At 41.7% G+C, this 24,201-nt stretch overlaps 1 protein-coding gene across 2 annotated transcripts in view; it reads right to left on the reverse strand.

The window, feature by feature from the left end:
* Window positions 1-507: 507 nt before the first annotated feature.
* Window positions 508-24,201, reverse strand: part of LOC121569179 (lethal(3)malignant brain tumor-like protein 4) — a 137,385-nt gene continuing 113,691 nt past the window's right edge. For both annotated transcript variants that reach the window (XM_041879904.2, XM_041879903.2), the window contains exons 19-20: window positions 10,830-10,892; window positions 508-2,352 (exon numbers count right to left, since the gene is read on the reverse strand). In XM_041879904.2, the coding sequence (XP_041735838.2) occupies window positions 2,197-2,352; window positions 10,830-10,892 (219 nt within the window). In that variant the 3' untranslated portion in view covers window positions 508-2,196. The remainder of the gene's footprint in view (window positions 2,353-10,829; window positions 10,893-24,201) is intronic.

The following is a 24,201-nucleotide window of genomic DNA, read 5'->3' on the forward strand; positions in this document are numbered from 1 at the left end:
AAAGAATAATGAGCAAATATTGTAGTATCTCGGTCTCGCATCATCAATACTGCTGCTTCCATGTATAGTACAGGACTGAGATGTATTTCTGTGATCCTGGTTTTGAGTAGAGTAGAGTATGCAGGGTCAATGTCGTGTTGATCTTCCGTCCCTTTCAGGGTGGTGTTTGATTTTCACAGCAGTGTGTCCCAGAAATTGTCAGTCTGGTTGTGCAGCAGTGGATGACTGGTTTGCTGTCAGAACTGAACATGTCACACCACAGGACTGCCAGTATCTAAATCAACCATCCGAAACACGCTGCTGTGCAAATCAAATAGAAAGCGCTATCCGGAAGACCACTATCTGCAGTTGAATAAATCCCAGCCACAGTCCATTAATTTCAAGGAGGACCTTTGAAGTTGGAATTCGGTTTGGGCTTGCAGCCTTCGCACTGCAGTAGTAAAAAAAAACATTAAATAATGCAAAATTAGCATGAGGAGAACTAAAATGGAGTGTGGGGACGGTAAGGACTTTGCACTGTTTATTTGGATTGTGAAGTCATGTGATCGGAATCCATTAAGTGGTACAAAGTGTAAATTCAGTGTAAGAAACAGGGTTTACAAATATGTACAACACATCTTTATGGTTAAATTAGTTGTCATTTTCATAGATAAGTGGTCGATATATGGAGGTAGCTATCCGCCAAAATAGATTGTGAGTCTCCTAAATACATGCGGTATATGTTAAGGGCAGATATCTAACTCCATATTGGAGGTTGTACCAAGATGTAGCAGTATTTTCCATGCACTAAACAGCAGTCTTGAACGTTACAGCATTGACAAAGACAAGCAGCATCAGAATAAAATATACGTTTACGGATGCTTGACATTTTGGGATAGAGAGAAAGTCCCTATAGAAAAAAAGCAGAAAGTACAGTAAACAGTTTCTTCATATTCCTGAAGTTTCAATGGAGTTCTGTTGAAAGTTAGTAGCAACATTTATATGAAGACTAGGGAACAAATGATATAGCACAGTTGTTTCAACATATAGCTTAAGTTCCAAGTTATAGCAAAATATAAGATTAAACTCTTAATTGTGCAGAAGATCAAGTATGCTGTTCTTTGATAATAAGAAAATAACTTCAACCTATCAGGACTGTGAGAAAAGGAGAGCAAACATTAAAATGAAGAACAAAAAATACAATATTGGTCCTGTTATGGATCAAAAGGTAAATAAAGATAAATGTACATGACTATTGTCTCGAGTTGCAGTTGCCACAAAAAGTAAGACTACCTAAAATATCTTAACTACGATAACATTACAATAACAGAAATTATACTTCTTTAGATTATCTTCAGCTCAAAACTATCCCATGGTTTTACATTTTCCAAAACTTAAGTTAAATGATTTTTCATTCTTCTAATGTGCAATATATCATCAAATAAAATTCATTCTGAATTGAAAATGTAAAACAAAAACCCCTTTTGGCATTTCAAAAACAATTTGCTCATATATAATATATTAATTTCCTTCAACTATGCAAACACCTAGATATTTTTCACAATAAATATAGGTGAGTTGATATAGGTAGTGATATAACATTCATACAAAATAGAATCAAATCAAATCAAAATGGCAGAGACGTTGGGAATATGTATCCCTGTTTGAGTCAGTAGACAGAGATCGTAAGCTGGTAGTACCAGAGGTCAACTCCCGTACTGTGATGTAGACTGTTTGTATTCGGAATACACATAGCACCGTGATGACCCAGAAAAAGCACAGGTTTGTCATGATGTAGTACACAGCTTTGTACTGTTGGTGGTGATTGTCACTTATTTGATCCTGAAGGAGAAAAGTAGAGCATAGAGAAGCTACAGCGTAAAAGACATAGAAAAATGTGCTGTGTAGCTGTAAATACAGGTTTTGTTGAGTTGACCTTCATGACACCTACATTTGAGTATTAAAGGCAGAATTAGAGGCTGTGTCCAAGGAAGGAGACACTCACACACACACACACACACAAACCTGAAAGTCCATCGGTCTGGACAGATCATGTAGCGGCTTTAGTTTAAGTTATAGTCCTTTAACTAAAGTGCCTGTAGGCCAAGGTGAAGGAGCAGGTGTAAGGAGGTTGGGGTCTTGGAATGAATCGATACATTAAATCTATGTGTTTGACAGATACATAGGGTGGGCCTGGTGGGTGTGGCTTCCGATGCATCACGTGTTGGCGTTGCCAGCTGCCGATTGGTTGTCCTCAGCATGCTTGAACATCAGGATGGAGTTGTAGATCTTGAGAGCAGGACCGAGTTTCACGCTCATGATCTTGACGATGTCGCGCTGGGTCAGCAGCAAGAAGGCTTTCCCGTCAATTTGCTGTTGGACGACAACCAATCAGATTACAGCATGGGTCAACAACTGATGTGCAGTCAGATTACAGCATGGGTCAACAACTGATGTGCAGTCAATTGAACCCAGTGAGACAGAGAAAAAAAATGGGCTACAGATAACCATATCTTATCTACCACTATACAGAGTATGAGCCGTTTGATCATTTATGAAATGGTAATCATGTATTTATCAGTTGGATCAGATGGCGATGTCTTGTTCAACGACTAAACGTGCAATTCACATTTTGTGTACAGTTGAAGTCGGAAGTTTACATACACCTTGGCCAAATACATTTCAACTCAGATTTTCACAATTCCTGACATTTACAGTGCTATGAATAAGTATTTGCCCCCTTTCTAATTTTCTCTACTTTTGCATATTTGTGATACTGAATGTTATCAGATCTTCAACCAAAACCTAATATTAGATAAAGGGAACATAAGTGAACAAATAACACAACAATTACATATTTATTTCATAAACAAAGTTATGCAACACCCAATTCCCCTGTGTGAAAAAGTAATTGCCCCCTTACATTCAATAACTGGTTGTGCCACCTTTAGCTGCAATGACTCCAACCAAATGCTTCCTGTAGTTGTTGATCAGTCTCTCACGTCGCTGTGGAGGAATTTTGGCCCACTCTTCCATGCAGAACTGCTTTAACTCAGTGACGTGTGGGTTTTCAAGCATGAACTGCTCGTTTCAAATCCTGCCACAACATCTCAATTGGGATTAGGTCTGGACTTTGACTAGGCCATTCAAAAACTTCCAATTTGTTGCTTTTTAGCAATTTTCATGTAGACTTGATTGTGTGTTTTGGGTCATTGTCTTGCTGCATGACCCAGCTGCGCTTCAACTTCAGCTAATAGACGGATGGTCTGACATTCTCCTGTAGAATTCTCTGATACAGAGCAGAATTCATGGTTCCTTCTATTAAGGCAAGTCGTCCAGGTCCTGAGGCAGCAAAGCATCCCCAAACCATCACACCACCACCACCATGCTTGACCTTTGGTATGATGTTCTTACTGTGATCATCCAGGTGCTTTTTGGCAAACTTGAGTCAACTTTTTGGATGAGTGTTTGGTTTTCGCCAGGCATAATGGGACCCATCTCGTCCAAAACGTTGACTCAAGTTTGCCAAAAAGCACCTGGATGATCATCATGACTCTTGGAAGAACGTTCTATGGACAGATGATTCAAAAGTATAACTTTTTGGACGACATGGTTCCAGTAATGCCTGGCGAAAACCAAACTCTGCATTCCACAGTAAGAACATCATACCAAAGGTCAAGCAAGGTTTGCCTCCTTGCTCACACACGCCTTTTCAGTTCTGCCCACAAATTTTCTATATGATTGAGGTCAGGGCTTTGTGATGGCCACTCCAATACCTTGACTTTGTTGTCCTTAAGCCATTTTGCCACAACTTTGGAAGTATGCTTGGGGTCATTGTCCATTTGGAAGACCCATTTGCGACCAAGCTTTATCTTCCTGACTGATGTCTTGAGATGTTGCTTCAATATATCCACATAATTTCCCTTCCTCATGATGCCATCTATTTTGTGAAGTGCACCAGTCCCTCCTGCAGCAAAGCACCCCCACAGCATGATGCTGCCACCCCCGTGCTTCACGGTTGGGATGGTGTTCTTCGGCTTGCAAGCAACCCCCTTTTTCCTCCAAACACAACAATGGTCATTATGGCCAAACAGTTCTATTTTTGTTTCATCAGACCAGAGGACATTTCTCCAAAAAGTACGATCTTTTTTTTTTTTTTTTTTTTTTTTGGGGGAATGGATCAGCTTAATATTGCAGATAGATTGTATCTTCTATCAATGTAATTGTCTGCATCACTTCCAATCCCCCATTTTTTTTTTTTTTTTTTTTTATATATACTCCCCTTTATTACTTTTCAACCCCACCATCCTTTCCCTACTTGGAGTAAATTAGTGAACAACAATGCCCAGGTCTCTACTTCCGGTCTATACTTACTATCTACACCTTATGGACACAGTTAATTTTACAATAATTCTATTATATATATACATATATATATACATTTACATACATACATATATATCATTATTATTATTATTATTATTATTTATTAATTTTTTGCTCCTGAACTACTTCTACTCTCAACCTCTCCGATCGTTTTCATGATGTCCATCCGGTTTGCTTCTATATGCCATATCTTTCTAACTGTGCTCTTTCCCAAAAGCTCCCAACATACAGCCTATATACTTATTATGGACACAGTATGCTTTACATTATTAGCTATCTTTGTTATTATTTGTTGTTATTTGTTATTAGTCCCATCCTTCAACTCTATTCAATACCTCCCATCTATCTCTTAACACCATCCATATCGGATTTCTATTTGCCATATATATTTCAACCGTGCTGTGATGTTTTACAATAATTCTGAACCTTTCTATTCTCATTGCTTCTACAGATTGAGAGTTAAAAATAAACAGCTTTGCTAAAAGTATTATTATATTATTGATTGATTGACTATGACTTTTCAGATCACCCAGTAATGCTATCTGCAAGGTTAGTTCCAGGTAAATATTGCAATCCTTTAGCCATTCCTGGACCAGTGTCCAAAAACAAGCTACAAATGGACAGAACCAAAACAAATGGTCCAATGATTCCGTCTCTTCACAGCAAAATCTGCAGAGCTGGGAAGATTGTATCCCCCATATAAATAACATTCTATTGGTAGCAAGGATTTTATATAGTAATTTAAATTGAAAGATTCTAATTTTTGAATCCGGTGTCGTTTTGCGTGTCAGTTCATAAACACTATGCCATGGGATCGGTACATCAAAGATCTCTTCCCAACTATTTTGCAATCTATATGGGACGGCTGTCAATCCTTTGGTCCTTAAGTGAAACTGATATATTTTTTTATTTATCACAGTTTTCCTTAACCAATTATGTTCTTTAATGCAAGGCCGACAGACAAGTTCCTTACTTTCTCCCCCTTCCACTTTCCTCTTCCATTTTTTGCGGTAATGCTGCCATTATTTGATTGTAATTTTGGGTAGAGCAGACATTTCCATATGTTTTTGTTAGCTGCATGTGCGTCATAACTCCACCAGTCCTACCGATGATATCATTTACAAAGATTATACCTTTTTTAAACATTCTGTCAAAAAATAAAGGTTTTTTGTCAATTAGTATATTTGAATTTAACCACAATATTTGTTGCATTATTTGTTCTGTCGTTTCTGGAGGATTAAATTGAAATTGCAACCAACTTTCTATGGCTTGTTTTAGAAATAGTGACATTTGGGAGATTATTTCCTTTTCAAATAACTGAAAGTGTGAGGTTGTAATCTGAATAAAGGGAAAAAGGCCTTTCTTGAACATTGGGTGAGACAATCTTACTAATTTGCTTGAGAACCAGTTCGGATTTAAGTATAACTTTTGTAAGACTGAAGCTTTTAGTGATAGGTCTAATGCTTTAATATTTAATAATTTCTGTCCTCCGAATTCATATTCATTATATAAATATGCTCTTTTAATTTTGTCTGGCTTGCCGTTCCAAATAAAATTGAATATTTTTTTCTCATATAATTTAAAAAACTGTTCGCTAGGCGTAGGCAAGACCATAAGCAAATAGGTAAACTGTGATAATACTAATGAGTTAATCAGGGTGATTTTTCCACAAATTGACAGGTATTTTCCTTTCCATGGTAGTAAGATCTTATCTATTTTTGCTAATTTTCTATTAAAATTTATTGAAGTGAGATCATTTATTTCCTTTGGGATATGTATTCGAGTATATCCACATCACCATCAGACCATTTTATTGGTAAACTACATGGTAATGTAAAAATTGTATTTTTAGTGATCCAATACGTAATATAGTACATTTGTCATAATTTGGTTGTAATCCAGAGAGGTTAGAAAATGTATCTAGATCCTCTATGAGGCTGTGGAGGGATTCTAGTTGTGGATTTAAAAAAAACATGAATCATCAGCGTACAATGCCACCTTTGTTTTTAAGGTCTTTATTTCTAATCCTCTGATATTATTATTAGATCTGATTTTAATCGCTAACATCTCGATGGCCACAATAAATAGATATGCCGATAGTGGACAACCTTGTTTCACTCCTCTTGACAGTTTAAAACTTTCTGAGAAATAGCCATTATTTACTATTTTACACCTAGGGTTACTATACATGATTTTGACCCATTTTATAAGAGATTCTCCAAAATTGAAATGCTCCAGGCATTTATATATAAACCCCAGTCGAACTTTATCAAATGCCTTTTTCGAAGTCTGCTATGAATAGCAGGCCTGGTTTCCCATATTTTCCATAGTGTTCTAATGTTTCCAATACTTGCCTTATATTATCTCCAATGTATCTTCCATGTAAAAAACCTGTCTGATTAGAATGAATAATATCCGGCAATACCTTTTTAATTCTATGCGCTATACATTTTGCTAGGATTTTTGCATCACAACACTGAAGTGTAAGGGGCCTCCAATTTTGTAAATGGACTGGATCTTTATATTTTCCACTTGTATCCTGTTTCAGTAATAATGAGATCAGTCCTTCTTCTTGAGTGTCAGATAATCTACCATTTACATAGGAGTGGTTAAAACATGCTAATAACGGTCCTCTTAGTATATCAAAAAGGTTTGGTATACCTCGACTGGTATGCCATCCAACCCTGGAGTTTTCCCAGACTTAAAGTCTTTAATTGCATCCAGAAGTTCCTCCTCTGTAATTTCACCTTCACATGAGTCTTTCTGTGTGGCTGTTAATTTGACATTATCAATAGAAAAAAAATCTCTACAATTAGCTTCAGTTAGAGGAGATGGAGGTGACTGAAAAGAAAACATATGCTTAAAGTACTTTGTTTCTTCCTTCAAAATGTCATTTGGTGAATCATGGGTGACTCCGTCAATTGTAACCAGTTTCATTAAGTTCTTTTTGGTAGCATTCCTATGTTGAAGATTAAAAAAGAATTTTGTGCATTTTTCCCCATATTCCATCCAGTTTGCTTTATTTTTATAATATGTTACACTTGATCTTTCTTGAATAAGTTTCTCCATTTCTTTTTGTTTTTCCTCTAATTTATTCTGAGCCTCTATGTTACAGTTTTTATTGCCATCTATCTGTTCTGTTAGACTTTCTATTTCCTTTCTTAGTATAAACTCTTTTGACCTAAATTGGTTTTGTTTTCGAGATGAGTACTGAATTGCATGGCCTCTAAAGGCACATTTAAAGGTGTCCCATACAATAAGGGGATTCGCTGTACCTCTGTTATGTTGGAAAAAATCAGTTATAAATTCCTTTGTTCTAATTATAAATAAATTATCATCCAATAGGCTTTGATTAAATTTCCAATATCCTCGCCCACGTGGAAATTCAGTAAGAGTAATATATATGCCTATTACATGATGGTCTGACCGCATTCTGTCCCCTATCAACACTTTTTTTACTTTTGGTGCCAACGAGAATGAGATAAGAAAGAAGTCAAGACGACTAGCTTGATTCAGTCTCCGCCATGTATATCTCACTAGATCAGTATATTTAAGCCTCCATATATCTACTAGTTCTAATGTATCCATGACATTCACAATTTCCTTAAGAGCATGTGGGTGATTGTTTGTGGTGTGATTTCCTTTACGGTCCATTGAGCTATTTAAAACAGTATTATAATCCCCCACCATAATAATATTGTCTTGAGTTGCATGCAGGCTTGATAATTTATTATATATATTGTCAAAGAATTGTGGATCATCATTATTTGGTCCATAAAGGTTAATGAGCCATATCTGTTTATGGTCCAATAACATATTTAAAATAATCCATCTACCTTGTGTATCTATTTGTACAATTTGCACATTTGGATCGAAATTACTATTAATTAATATCATCACCCCTTTTGAATTTCTTTGCCCATGGGAGAAGTATATTCCCCCCATTCTTTTTCCACGCTACTTCATCTCGAATTGTTGAATGAGTTTCCTGTATACAATAGATATTATATTCCTTCTCTTTGAGCCATGTAAATATTGTTCTTCTTTTGTTATTATCAGCTAAGCCATTACAATTATAACTGGCTATACTTATTTCACCATACACCATAATGAGATACAAGTTTCAAGTCTATTTATCATTATATATGTTTGTAAATTTACCAATAAAAAAATAGCGTAATGATTGAGTGTCCATATAGCTGTACCGTGATATTTGCATTGCTACGGAGTAGCCCTTCAATTGTTCTCCACTAATTCCCCCGCTAAAGCCCCTTCCCATCCCAAGTTGAGCCGTCATCGCCGTGATCAGCATCCCACCCACGTCCCTCCGTATCCCTAAGGCCCCGAGAGGCCAGGACCCATCCATCGAAAACAGCACATAGTGCCACCCACAAAACAAAAGCAGGTCAACCGCCAAAAGCATTTCCAATGCTTTCACCTCTATATATATATATCTATTTATTTATTTTTTAATTATGCAAAAAGTACGATCTTTGTCCCCATGTGCAGTTGTAAACCGTAGTCTGGCTTTTCTATGGCGGTTTTGGAGCAGTGTCTTCTTCCTTGATGAGAGTCCTTTCAGGTTATGTCAATATAGGACTCGTTTTACTGTGGATATAGATACTTTTGTACCTGTTTCCTCCAGCATCTTCACAAGGTCCTTTGCTGTTGTTCTGGGATTGATTTGCACTTTTCGCACCAAAGTGCGTTCATCTCTAGGAGACAGAACGCGTCTCCTTCCTGAGCGGTATGACGGCTGTGTGGTCACATGGTGTTTATACTTGCGTACTATTGTTTGTACAGATGAACGTGGTACCTTCAGGCATTTGGAAATTTCTCCCAAGGATGAACCAGACTTGTGGAGGTCTACAATTATTTTTCTGAGGTCTTGGCTGATTTATTTTGATTTTCCCATGATGTCAAGCAAAGAGGCACTGAGTTTGAAGGTAGGCCTTGAATTCATCCACAGGTACATCTCCAATTGACTCAAATGATGTCAATTAGCCTATCAGATGCTTCTAAAGCCATGACATCATTTTCTGGAATTTTCCAAGCTGTTTAAAGGCACAGTCAACTTAGTGTATGTAAACTTCTGACCCACTGGAATTGTGATACAGTGAATTATAAGTGAAATAATCTGTCTGTAAACAATTGTTGGAAAAATTACGATAGTTTGTTAACAAGAAATTTGTGGAGTGATTGAAAAACGAGTTTTAATGATTCCAACCTAAGTGTATGTAAACTTCCGACTTCAACTGTATGTAAAAAGCACAACTGTGGAGTGTCAACTGGGTTTGGTGAAAAAGATTTCAACTATCAAGAGAGCGATGGCAAATACTGAGTCAGATTAGCTGAGGGAAAGATGACTGTGCTCGGAATGCTAATCACTACTGCTACTAGCATCCAATAAATTGCTTTGGATTCCAGTCATATCTCCTTACCTGAGTATAATTATCAACTCAAACAAACCCTGACCAAACATAGTGGAGAAGAAGGAAGAGAATCCGTTCCTCTGAGTGTTTCGTTGCAGACGTGGCCTAACAACTATAAGGGCAAGGGCTCCTCTGCACCTGTTTCCCCTTTAGCCGTATGGAGGAGGGCCATCATTCAAACTATTTAGATTACTCCGGACGGGGGGGACTAGAGGAGGACTAGAGAGGACCAGAGGGGGATTAGAGGGGACCGGAGGGGTACTAGAGGAAGGGGACTAGAGGAGGGGGACTAGAGGGGGGATAGAGGGGGGCCAGAGGGGGACCAGAGGGCAGAGGGGCCTAGAGGGGGGCCAGAGGGGCCTAGAGGGGTACCAGAGGGCAGAGGGGACTAGAGAGGGGCCAGAGGGGGACTAGAGGGGCCTAGAGGGGTACCCGAGGGCAGAGGGGACTAGAGAGGGGCCAGAGGGGCCTAGAGGGGTACCAGAGGGCAGAGGGGACTAGAGAGGGGCCAGAGGGGGGACTAGAGGGGCCTAGAGGGGTACCAGAGGGCAGAGGGGACTAGAGAGGGGCCAGAGGGGCCTAGAGGGGTACCAGAGGGCAGAGGGGACTAGAGAGGGGCCAGAGGGGGACTAGAGGGGCCTAGAGGGGTACCAGAGGGCAGAGGGGACTAGAGAGGGGCCAGAGGGGGACCAGAGGGGCCTAGAGGGGTACCAGAGGGCAGAGGGGACTAGAGAGGGGCCAGAGGGGGACCAGAGGGGCCTAGAGGGGTACCAGAGGGCAGAGGGGACTAGAGAGGGGCCAGAGGGGGACTAGAGGGGCCTAGAGGGGGACCAGATGGAGTCAGATGGGACTAGAAGGGGACTAGAGGGGGACTAGAGTGAGATTAGAGGGGACTAGAGGGGGGCCAGATGGGGGCCAGAGGGGGACCAGAGCGGGACTAGAGGGTGACTAGAGGGCGACTAGAGGGGGACTAGAGGAGGGGGACCAGAGGAGGGGGACCAGAGGGGGGATAGAGAGTGTGTCATCTCTTACCTCCTCTTTGAACTGCTTAGCTTGTTCATCACAGCCGGGGAGAGAGTGGATGAAGTCAGCCACCTGGACAAAGACATGTAGAAGACAGACAGACTGGTTAGTGTTTGGGAGACCGTCTCAATGGAGAGTATCTAGTGGAGTTACCATAGTAACACTTTGCTTGAACCCTCCCAGTCATAAGGCAAACACCACACCACATCACAAGTCATGACTGGTTATGACATCCGTTATGTCATTGTTATGACAATTCTATGTAGGCCTAATGATGAGGGGTTGTAACTGTTTTCATCAGGGTGAGTGTTGATGGAAAATCAACAAGACATAGGGAGATCAGTGAGTGGTGTTGTGTGAAGCTACAGCCCATTGAGTCTAATTATTGCCAGTCAGAAGAACAAATCATGTTGTTATTGAGAAAGTGTTTGCCTGTGGGCACTGGCATTTCCTGATGCTCCAAAGAAGCTAGCGATATTGCCATTCCATCAATACTAAAAGACAGCTTAAAAAACAGTCAAAACATGAACAAATCAAAGCGTAGACTCAAAGTTATGGGATTGCGTTCAATCCAAAGCTGCACATATCCAGTGCCTCCTTGGGCTTCTATTGAACCATTTGAGTTACATGAGTTGGAAAGAGTGAGCAAACTCAAACTTTTTGAAGAGGGCTTTGGAAACTTCCAATAACAGCCCAGGGTAGCTGGAGTTCTAGTGGGCCTGACTGCAGCTGCTACTGGGATAACACCCAAGGGAATGCAGGGGGGTCAGAGAGCATAAGAAACTCCTGTATGATGGATATCGACTGCTTTACAACAGAAGACTATCTTCTGGAAGCCACTGACGTAAGACAATAGCCTGTAGAAAGCCTGTAGTCCTGCCAAAACCTTGTCAAATGAGGCTTTTAAAAAATCAAATGAAAGAGATGGCGAGGCGTAAAGTGCCACAGGACTTGCTAGTGAAAATGACTTAAATAAAGAACTCAAAAAAACAACGAGGTAACTCTTCCTCCTCTGTCAGGAAATTCTTACCATAATGAAAACATGGAAATTAGCCATCAAGCTAAATTACCAGACACCAACAAAACAACCAGTTTATTCAGTCATATTAAGCCCTCTCAGTAGGGTTGGCTGTAGCCTCGAGGTTAGAGAAAGGGAGGTTGTAGGTTCAAATCCCAGTGCTGACTGAAAATGTATAAATTCTGTGCAAATGGGTAAAAAAAGGTGTATTGTACTGAGCATGGACCCAACGGCTAAAACTAAAGCCACACGTGGAGAGAACACCCGCTGCATCAGTGCTACATGAGGGTGTGATAAACAGCTATTCAATATAGCACATTATGAAACAGCTGTTTGTTCCAGTCCAAGACCCTTAGGTCCTCACCTCATCCAGCGAACACCTCCCAAAATCTATTACCTCACTGTGCATCACTGGCCAGTACAAAATAAACACAAATGTCTCTTTTCACCCAGTCTTAAGCACAGGCCCTGTTTGAATACTCTTTAAATGGATCCTTCCTTGACGTTATCACCGATCTGACATGACATCTCACACACATTCACACAAAACCAAACACATACACTACATATGCACACACACATGCATACGGACAACACACATGCATACACACACACACACATTCACTTTTACACTTATCATATGCTGCTGCTGCTACTCTGTTATTTATTGTACTCCCATTATTATGTAGCCTGATGCCTAGTCATTCTACCCTGCCTTCATTTACATATCTACCTCAAATACACTACATGGCCAAAAGTATGTGGACACCTGCTCGTCAAACATCTCATTCCAAAATCATGGGCATTAATATGGAGTTGCTCCCCCCTTTGCTGCTATAACAGCATCTACTCTTCTGGGAAGGCATTCCAATAGATGTTGGAACATTGCTGCGTGGACTTGCTTCCATTCAGCCACAAGAGCATTAGTGAGGTCGGGCACTGATGTTGGGAGATTAGGCTTGGCTCGCAGTCGGTGTTCCAATTCATCCCAAAGGTGTTCGATAGGTTGAGGTCAGGGCTCTGTGTAGGCCAGTCAAGTTCTTCCACACCGATTTTGACAAACAATTTCTGTATGGACCTCGCCTTCTGCACGGGGGCATTGTCATGCTGAAACAGGAAAGGGCCTTCCTCAAACTGTTGCCACAAAGGTGGAAGCACAGAATCATCTAGAATGTCATTCTATGCTGTAAAGTTAAAATGTCCCTTCACTGGAACTAAGGGGCCTAAGCCAGAACCATGAAAAACAGCCCCAGACCTCTACCAATACTTTACTGTTGGCACTGTGTGCATTCGGGCAGGTACCGTTCTCCTGGCATCCGCCAAAACCAGATTCGTACGTCGGACTGCCAGATGGTGAAGCGTGATTCATCACTTCAGAGAACGCCTTTCCACTGCTCCAGAGTCCAATGGCGGCGAGCTTTACACCACTCCAGCCAACGCTTGGCATTGCGCATGGTGATCTTAGTCTTGTCTGCGGCTGCTCGGCCATGGAAACCCATTTCATGAAGCTCCCGATTAACAGTTATTGTGCTAACGTTGCTTCCAGAGGCAGTTTGGAACTTAGTAGTGAGTGTTGCAACTGAGGACAGACGATTTTTACGCATTACCCGCTTCGGCACTCAGCGGTCCCGTTCTGTGAGCTTGTGTGGGCTACCACTTCGCGGCTGAGATGTTGTTGCTCCTAGACGTTTCCCACTTCACAATAACAGCACTTACAGTTGACCGGGGAAGCTCTAGCAGGGCAGAAGTTTGACAAACTGACTTGTTGGAAAGGTGGCATCCTATGACGGTGCCACGTTGAAAGTCACTGAGCTCTTTAGTAAGGCCATTCTACTCAAATGTTTGTCTATGGAGATTGCATGGCTGGGTGCTCAATTTTATGCACCTGTCAGCAACGGCTGAGGCTGAAATAGCCGAATCCACCAATTTGAAGGGGTGTCCACATACTTTTGTATATATAGTGTACCTCGTACACCTGCACATTGATCTGGTACTGGTACTCATGGTATACACTGAGAGTACAAAACATTAGGAACACCTGCTCTCTCCATGACATAGACTGACCAGGTGAATCCAGGTGAATGCTATGATCCCTTATTGATGTCACTTGTTAAATCCACTTCAAATCAATAGATGAAGCGGAGGAGACAGGTTAAAGAAGGATTTCTAAGCCTTGAGACAATTGAGACATGGATTGTGTATGTGTGCCATTCGAAGGGTGAATGGGAAAGACAAAAGATTGAACGGGGCATGGTAGTAGGTGCCAGGCACACCGCTTTGAGTGTGTCAAGAACTGCAACGCTGATTGTTGGAAAGGGCTTGTAAGCAAGCATTTCACAGTAAAGTATGCACCCGTTGTACTCGGCGCATGTGACAAATAACATTTGATTTGAAGGAATCATGCATTTGAAGAGTATTCCAACAGGGCCCCAGTTGTTAGAGGGCACTGCACATTAACGTCAGTGATAGATGTTAACGGAGCTAGAGGATGCTGTCACTACTGGTTATGAGTCTGTGGAGAACAATAAGGTGTTTCCAAGAGCTGCTACAGTGACTTCAGAAAGTATTCATATCCCTTGACTTATTCCACATTTTGTTGTGCTAGTCTGAATTCAAAATGGATTACATTGATTTTTTCCTTATCCATCTACACACAATACCCCATAACGACATAGTGAAAAGTGATTATTGCTAGATAACCATTTTCAGGACTTGCCATATATTTTCAAGTAGATATATGTCAAAACTGTAACTTGGCCACTTGGAACATTCACTGTCTTCTTGGTAAGCAATTCCAGTGAAGATTTGGCCTTGTGTTTTAGTTTATTGTCTGGCTGAAAAGTGAATTCATCTTCCAGAGTCTGGTGGAAAGCAGTCTGAAGCAGTATTACTTTAATGCCTTTTTGCAAACAGGATGCATGTTTTGGAATACTATTTTTCTGTACAAGCTTCCTTCTTTTCACTCTGTAAATTAGGTTAGCATTGTGAAGTAACTACAATGTTGTTGATCCATCCTCAGTTTTCTATCATGGCCATTAAACTCATTAACTGTTTTAAAGTCACCATTGGCCTCAAAGTGAAATACCTGAACGATTTCCTTCCTCTTCGGCAACTGAGTTAGGAAGGATGCCTGTATCTTTGTAGTGACTGGGTGTATTGATACACCATCCAAAGTGTAATTAATAACTTCACTATGCTCAAAGGGATATTCAATGTCTGCTTCTTTTATTTTTAATCCATCTACCAATAGGTGCCCTTCTTTGCAAGGCATTGGGAAACCTCCCTGGTCTTTGTGGTTGCATCTGTGTTTGAAATGTACTACTCGACTGAGTGACCTTACAGATAATTGTATGCGTTGGGTACAGAGATGAGGTAGTAATTAAAAAATCATGTAAAACACTATTATTGCACACAGAATGAGTCCATGAAACGTATTATGTGACTTGTTAAGCACATTTGTACTTATTTAGGCTTGGCATAACAAAGGGGTTGAATACTTATTGACTCAAGACATTTCAGCTTTTCATTCATGTAAAAATTTAGAAAAACATAATTCTACTTTGATATTATGGGGTATTGTCTGTAGGCCAGTGACCAAAATTCTCAATTTTATTCATTTTAAATTCAGGCTGTAACAAAAGAAAATGTAGAAAAAGTCAAGAGGTGTGAATACTTTCTGAAGGCACTGCCATGCAGAATCATGATAATGCAGCACCCAAAGCTGCCTCCTCGAAGGAACTGGCCTCTAGCCTGTACTGTAAGGCAGACCTGGGTTCAAGTAATATTTGGTACAGTGCCTTGCAAAAGTATTCACCCCCCTTGGCGTTTTTCCTATTTTGTTGCATTACAACCTGTAATTTAAATGGAATTTTATTTGGATTTCATGTAATGGACATACACAAAATAGTCCAAATTGGTGAAGTGAAATGAAAAAAAATAACTTGTTTCAAAAAATTCTAACAAATAAATAACGGAAAAGTGGTGCGTGCATATGTATTCACCCCCTTTGCTATGAAGCCCCTAAATAAGATCTGGTGCAACCAATTACCTTCAGAAGTCACATAATTAGTTAAATAAAGTCCACCTGTGTGCAAACTAAGTGTCACATGATCTCAGTATATATACACCTGTTCTGAAAGGCCCCAGAGTCTGCAACACCACAAAGCAAGGGGCACCACCAAGCATGCGGCACCATGAAGACCAAGGAGCTCTCCAAACAAAGTTGTGGAGAAGTACAGATCAGGGTTGGGTTATAAAAAAATAGTTTCTGAACATCCCACGGAGCACCATTAAATCCATTATTAAAAAATGGAAAGAATATGGCACCACAACAAACCTGCCAAGAGAGGGCCGCCCACCAAAACTCACGGACCAGGCAAGGAGGGCATTAATCAGAGAGGCAACAAAGAGACCAAAGATAACCCTGAAGGAGCTGCAAAGCTCCACAGCGGAGATTGGAGTATCTGTCCATAGGACCACTTTAAGCCGTACACTCCATTGAGCTGGGCTTTACGGAAGAGTGGCCAGAAAATAGCCATTGCTTAAAGAAAAAATTAAGCAAACACGTTTGGTGTTTGCCAAAAGGCATGTGGGAGACTCCCCAAACATATGGAAGAAGGTACTCTGGTCAGATGAGACTAAAATTGAGCTTTTTGGCCATCAAGGAAAACGCTATGTCTGGCGCAAACCCAACACCTCTCATCACCCCAAGAACACCATCCCCACAGTGAAGCATGGTGGTGGAAGCATCATGCTGTGGGGATGTTTTTCATCGGCAGGGACTGGGAAACTGGTCAGAATTGAAGGAATGATGGATGGCACTAAATACAGGGAAATACTTGAGGGAAACCTGTTTCAGTCTTCCAGAGATTTGAGACTGGGACGGAGGTTCACCTTCCAGCAGGACAACGACCCTAAGCATACTGCTAAAGTAACACTCAAGTGATTTAAGGGGAAACATTTAAATGTCTTGGAATGGCCTAGTCAAAGCCCAGACCTCAATCCAATTGAGAATCTGGTATGACTTCAAGACTGCTGTACACCAGCGGAACCCATCCAACTTGAAGGAGCTGGAGCAGTTTTGCCTTGAAGAATGGGCAAAAACCCCAGTGGCTAGATGTGCCAAGCTTATAGAGACATACCCCAAGAGACTTGCAGCTGTAATTGCTGCAAAAGGTGGCTCTACAAAGTATAAAAAAATGCCAAGGGGGGGTGAATACTTTCGCAAGCCACTGTATCCTTCAAATTTTTTGAGTGTTTGATTGAGCCTGCCTAGAGTGTCAGATGGATGGTGTTTGCACCTTTGATTCTATTGCTTTCAGTATCTGAAAGCAAACCAGTACTATTTGAACTCAGGTCTGCAGTGGTTGGTCTATCCAGGCTGAATTATTCTGCTAGCATCAGCTACAGCGGACTGCCTGCTACCTGAGTGACATGTCAAATATCTGGCCTCAACATGAGAAAAAGAGAGTAAATGTCAGTCTGTATACAGCACATTACAGTGAGGAGAGGCATCTGAACTGCGACACACTGTAGTCTCCAGGACAGGATTAGCAAAATTCTCTATTAGCTAAATGCCATTGATGGAAGTTCAAAACATTGCATGCCATATTTCTAGAGTGGGTTGGAATTCAATCACAAATCTTAATTTGTGTCGGAATTATTCATGAACGAAAACAGTTCTCCAGTTTCTATGAGGATGTTATTAACAATGAGAATACTTTGCATACACCATCACCCATTTACTACCAACAACATCAATTTGTAGCTTTTGAAAACATTTCCCAAGCAATCATATACAGTGCATTCGGAAAGTATTCAGACCCCTTGAGTTTTTCCACATTTTGTTACGTTACAGCCTTATTCTAAAATTGATTAAATTGTTTTTTCCCCCCTCATCAATCCACACACAATACCCCATAATGACAAAGCAAAAACAGGTTTTTTGAAATGTTTGCAAATGTATTAAAAATAAAAAACTGAAATATCACATTTACATAAGTATTCAGACCCTTTACTCAGTACTTTGTTGAAGCACCTTTGGCAGCGATTACAGCCTCGAGTCTACTTGGGTATGGATCTACAAGCTTGGCACATCTGTATGTGGGGAGTTTCTCCCATTCCTCTCTGCAGATCCTCTCAAGCTCTGACAGGTTGGATGGGGAGCATTGCTGCACAGCTATTTCCAGGTCTCTCCAGAGATGTTCGATCAGGTTCAAGTCCGGGCTCTGGCTGGGTCATTCAAGCCACTCCTGCGTTGTCTTGGCTGTGTGCTTAGGGTCGTTGTCCTGTTGGAAGGTGAACCTTCGCCCCAGTCTGAGGTCCTGAGCGCTCTGGAGCAGGTTTTCTTAATAATAATAATAATATGCCATTTAGCAGACGCTTTTATCCAAAGCAACTTACAGTCATGTGTGCGTACATTTTTACGTATGGGTAAAGGATCTCTCTGTACTTTGCGCCATTCATCTTTGCCTCGATCCAGACTAGTCACCCAGTCCCTGTCGCTGAAAAACATCCCCACAGCATGATGCTGCCACCACCATGCTTCACCTTAGGGATGGTGCCAGGATGGTGCCTTTTACTGAGGAGTGGCTTCCGTCTGGCCACTCTACCATAAAGGCCTGATTTGTGGAGTGCTGCAGAGATGGTTGTCCTTCTGGAAGGTTCTCCCATCTCCACAGAGAAACTCTGGAGCTCTGTCATCGGGTTCTTGGTCACCTCCCTGACCAAAGCCCTTCTCCCCCGATTGCTCAGTTTGGCTCGGCGGCGAGCTCTAGGAAGAGTCTTGGTGGTTCCAAACTTCTTCCATTTAAGAATGATGGAGCCACTGTGTTCTTGGGGACCTTCAATGCTGCAGAAATGTTTTGGTATCCTTCCCCAGATCTGTGCCTCGACACAATCCTGTCTCGGAGCTCTACGGACAATTCCTTCGACCTCATGGCTTGGTTTTTGCTCTGACATGCACTGTCAACTGTGGGACCTTATATAGACAGGTGTGTGCCTTTCCAAATCATGTCCAATCAATTGAATTTACCACAGGTGGACTCCAATTAAGTTGTAGAAACATCTCAAGGATGATCAATGGAAACAGGATGCACCTGAGCTCAATTTCGAGACTCATAGCAAAGGGTCTAAATACTTATGTAAGGTATTTCTGTGTTTAATTCTTTATAAATTTGCAACAATTTCTATAAACCTGTTTTCGCTTTGTCATTATGGGATATGTGTAGATTGCTGAGGAAAATGTTTTATTTAATCCATTTTTGAATAAGGCTGTAACGTAATAAATGAGGAAAAAGTCAAGGGGTCTGAATACTTTCCGAAGGCACTGTAAATCCCGGTCAACACACATCCTCCTTGAACCAAGTTTCTCCCTAACACACTGTACAATTTCTAGTATGTGCTCCAGCCCTACAAATGCAAATCGGGGAGCCAGCTAAGTGTTTCATCTGCCATGTTTGGGTGGTACACTTCTCCAGCTAGAGTGTGTTAAAGTGTGACAGGAGTGGATCGTGCACAAAAAAAAGCCTGTAACAGAGTCCCGGGTGAGGCTGGGTGAGAGAGCAGCGCTCACGGAGCAGAGTTTTTGCGAGGCTGTTCCCATGGCTGTTTTGTGAGACTACCAGCACTACTCCCACGGAGGGTGGCACAAGACATTCTCCTCTCCTCCACCTCGGCTGCGGACTCTTTTCTGCTCTTAGGAAAATATGATGGGCTATAATTGGCCTCGCAGGAATCCAGGCAAAGGGGCCGAAACATTGACTTTTCCATTTGAAAGCACCCCTTTTAAAGAACTTTGACTCTTGCTTTGAGAGTCAGAGAGAGAGAGTGAGGGAGGGGGTAGGAGTAGAAGGACAGGTGCAACTGTAGTGGAATGAGTGCAATGATACAGATGTAGGATCTTAATTTGATCACTCTTTTTTTGCTGAGAATTTTCCTGCACAACAGGAAAAGCAAACTTTTAGTGTATTTGATGTTTAAAAAGGCTTCTAAAGTTTGTAATTTCCACTTTGACATTTCAGACTTGATTTCCCTAACGAAACATTTATCAACCCCTACAAAAATGGCCATTAAATTATTATCCACATAATAAATGTACATTTCCTGTTGCTGTAAGATTTTATATCTGTATGATCAGGATCAAGGGCTGACAGGATTACGAACCCAATGAATTAAAGATTAAGCATTGCAGATAAACTAACTCCCAAGGAGTTGGCTCCTGGGTTTCTTGTATCTTAACTAGAGTACGTCAAGCTTAATGTTTAAAGGAGATGGCATTGCTAGCAAACCAGTGTGATCCTAGCAATGCCAAGGCTGTGGGTTAAATTCCCACAGGGATCACATACACAAACTACAAATTTATGCACATGTTTTGGATGATAGTGTCTGCTACTACATTGTGCAATACTAACCCCACCCAATTAGCTACTGGTTAGGTTGGAGAAGTGATGGCTGATGGGTGATAGTGAAATGTGCCCATTCAGCACTGCTCCAGGCTATCAAGCTATAGGCTCAAGCTATAGAACCTCGGCTAAGGACTTACTGAACTCCCTGGATTTAAGGGACATGGGTGGTGAAGTAGGGATACATCTGTAGAATTAGGGGGGGTTAGTGGGTGTTATAAAAGCCCATATAAGCAGTGTTCCTCTCCCTCTAGTTGATCCCTTTACATTTCTGCTCTCTCCCTCCCTCTCTTTCTCTCTACTGCAATCTCACTCCTTCCACTCTGCCAAATCCCCACAACATCTTCTGGTACAACTCAATGACATTCTGTCCTGCCCCCTCTCTGTAGGTTGCGGTCACAAGACACAAGACAAGCCTGGGCCACGTTCGGTAGGCACAACACTGTTGCAGATAGAATAGAGCCGGCGAGATGCCTTTTTCTACATGTCAGAGGGGTGTATTTGTTCTACAGTACATCATATAGTTCTATCTGAATGTGCCACAACACTGTGCATTGCTGTTGCTGAGTCTTGGTTACCTCTACTGCACCATCTCTCTCTGTGCTCTGAGGGGGCCGGATCCTTCAATCTTCCTCTCTCGCCTATCTCTCTCCTAACAATATTCCCTGTAATGGTGCACATTGATACATGAGCTTGGGGGGTTACTGTAATAAAGCACGGTTAACCCGTGTCTTAACATGGTGTCAGAAGTGAACAAACAGGTTAACTAAAGCCACAGTTGCCGGTGTCTCTGTTCAGTGTGCCTGAGCGATTAACTGAAATATCGAAGTCGGTTCCATTATTTGAAATCCATTTTGTTCAGGTTTTTTCTGTGAGCTCGATGCAGTTTCTCTAGAGATACATCTGATCAAGCCCGAACTGTGCGATGTAGTAGGGAGTTGTAGTTTCCAACAGACCAATATTCCACATAGTTTAGCGCAGAAAACGTGGCAATTAACTACAATGACTATAATCCATTGAGCGCCGGCCTACTTGTCTGTGTGGCGAGAAGAGCGCGCGATCGAGAACGATAGAAAACACTGAATACTTTCCAAAGGCACTGTATGTATTTTTATTTTATTTATTTATTGTAATTTACCCCCTTTTTCTGCCCAATTTCGTGATATCCAATTGCGATCTTGTCTCATCGCTGCAACTCCCCAATGGGCTCGGGAGAGGCGAAGGTGGAGTCATGCGTCCTCCGAAACATGACCCGGCAAACCGCGCTTCTTAACACCTGCCCGCTTAACCCGGAAGCCAGCTGCACCAATGTGTCGGAAGAAACACTGTTCAACTGACGACCGAAGTTAGCTTGCAGGCGCCCGCCCCACCACAAGGAGTCGCTAGAGCGCGATGAGCCAAGTAAAGCCCCCTGGCCAAAACCTCCCCTAACCCGGACGACACTGGGCCAATTGTGCACCGCCCTATGGGACTCCCAGTCACGACCAGTTGTGACACAGCCTGGGATCAAACCTGGGTCTGTAGTGATGCTTCAAACACTGCGATGCAACTGAATGCATCTTGTACAACTGAATGCATCTTCCGCATTTAACCCAGGTTAAATGGGGGGCTGCCTTAATCAGCGCCCGGGGAACAGTGGGTTAACTGCCTTGCTCAGGGGCAGAACAACATCTTTTCATCTTTTTTTTACCTTGTCAGCTCGGGGATTCAATCCAGCAACCTTTCGGTTACTGGCCGAACGCTCCTACCCGCCAGGCTACCTGCACTTCTGTTGTCATCTGATGAAAATGAAGCTATTTTCCGTTGAATGTGTTGCACTAATGTATTTTCTGTGAAGGACAACTGTAGTTGCACGTCCCTGATCACTCTATTGAAGCTAAAAAACACTATTGACATTCAATATAAAACGTGACCCCTGTCAATACACAGCTACACAATACACTTCTAAGAAATATACTGAACAAAGATTTAAACACAACATGCAACAATTTCAAAGATTTTACTGAGTTACAGTTCATTTGAGGAAATCAGTCAATTGAAATAAATTCATTAGGCCCTAATCTATGGATTTCACATGACTAGGAATACAGATATGCATCTATTGGTCACAGATACCTTCCAAGAAATGGGCCTCACAATGGGCCTCATGATCTCATCACGGTATTTCTGTGCATTCAAATTGCCATCGATAAAATGCAATTGTGTTCATTGTCCGTAGTTTATGCCTGACCATACCATAAGCCCACCACCACCATGGGGCACTCTGTTCACAACGTTGACATCAGCAAACCGCTCGCCCACACGACGCCATACATGTGGTCTCGGTTGTGAGACCGGTTGGATGTACTGTTCTCTAAAACGACATTGGACGTGGCTTATGGTAGAGAAATGAACATTCAATTCTCTGGCAACAGCTCTGGTGGACATTCCTGCAGTCAGCATGCCAATTGCACGCTCCCTCAAAACTTGAGACATCTGTGGCATTGTGTTGTGTGACAAAACTGCACATTTTAGAGTGGCCTTTTACTGTCCCCAGCACAAGGTACACCTGTGTAATGATCATGCTGTTTAATCAGCTTCTTGATATGCCACACCTGTCAGGCGGATGGATTATCTTGTCAAAGGAGAAATGCTCATTAACAGGGATGTAAACAGATTTGTGCACCAAATTTGAGAAAAATAAGATTTTATGCATATGGAAAATTTCTGTCAACTATTATTTCTGCTCATGAAACATGGGACCAACACTTTGCATGTTGCGTTTACATTGTTGTTCAGTGTAGTTTCAACGGTATTGACGGTATTGAATATTTTGGTATCTACGGTATACTGCCCGAGCCTATTGGAGATGCTCAATAGCGGCGAGGAGTGGAGAAGGTGTGGTGTGTAGCGAAAGCTGAAAAATCACTTTGAGTCCGGTAGCCCTCCTCATCTCATCAATCAACGTCACACGTAGACAGAGAGAGTGCTTAGCAACCGCGGGAGGATCGTGGCATGGGGCACAGCGGAGCTTGGCGTTGGCCACATTGCGCATGCCATTTAGACCGGAATGTCGTGCATGTAAATTAATTCTTAGAGTGGAGCGGTGGCCACTGAGGGATTCTGAAATTTAATTTGTGTCTCGTATTCTAACCAGAGAGGGAAACATCCAAGTTTCTTTTTTTTCTCGAGTGACAGCTGACATTTCAATTGATTTGGACTGATATCAATTTGGCTTGACAAAGGAGGTTTGAAACACAATATGAGGGGACTGACAGACTATGCTATCAATGGAGTAGACATTTGAGAAATTATGAAGCACAATGCATTGAACCACATAAATAAAATGGTTAAAAACATTATGATTCATAGACCTATACATTAGCATCATTGCATTTCTCCTTACAGTGGGGAAAAAAAGTTTTTAGTCAGCCACCAATTGTGCAAGTTGTCCTCTAGAGCAGTGATGTTTTGGGGCTGTCTTTCAACTCCCTCCAAAGATTTTCTATGGGGTTGAGATCTGGAGACTGGCTAGGCCACTCCAGGACCTTGAAATGCTTCTTACGAAGCCACTCCTTCGTTGCCCGGGCGGTGTGTTTGGGATCATTGTCATGCCGAAAGACCAAGCCACGTTTCATCTTCAATGCCCTTGCTAATGGAAGGAGGTTTTCACTCAAAATCTCACGATACATGGCCCCATTCATTCTTTCCTTTACACGGATCAGTCGTCCTGGTCCCTTTGCAGAAAAACAGCCCCAAAGCGTGATGTTTCCACCCCCATGCTTCACAGTAGGTATGGTGTTCTTTGGATGCAACTCAGCATTCTTTGTCCTCCAAACACAACGAGTTGAGTTTTTACCAAAAAGTTATATTTTGGTTTCATCTGACCATATGACATTCTCCCAATCCTCTTCTGGATCATCCAAATGCACTCTAGCAAACTTCAGACGGGCCTGGACATGTACTGGCTTAAGCAGGGGGA

Source organism: Coregonus clupeaformis, chromosome 7 (assembly GCF_020615455.1).
Source record: "Coregonus clupeaformis isolate EN_2021a chromosome 7, ASM2061545v1, whole genome shotgun sequence".
NCBI lineage: Eukaryota > Metazoa > Chordata > Actinopteri > Salmoniformes > Salmonidae > Coregonus > Coregonus clupeaformis.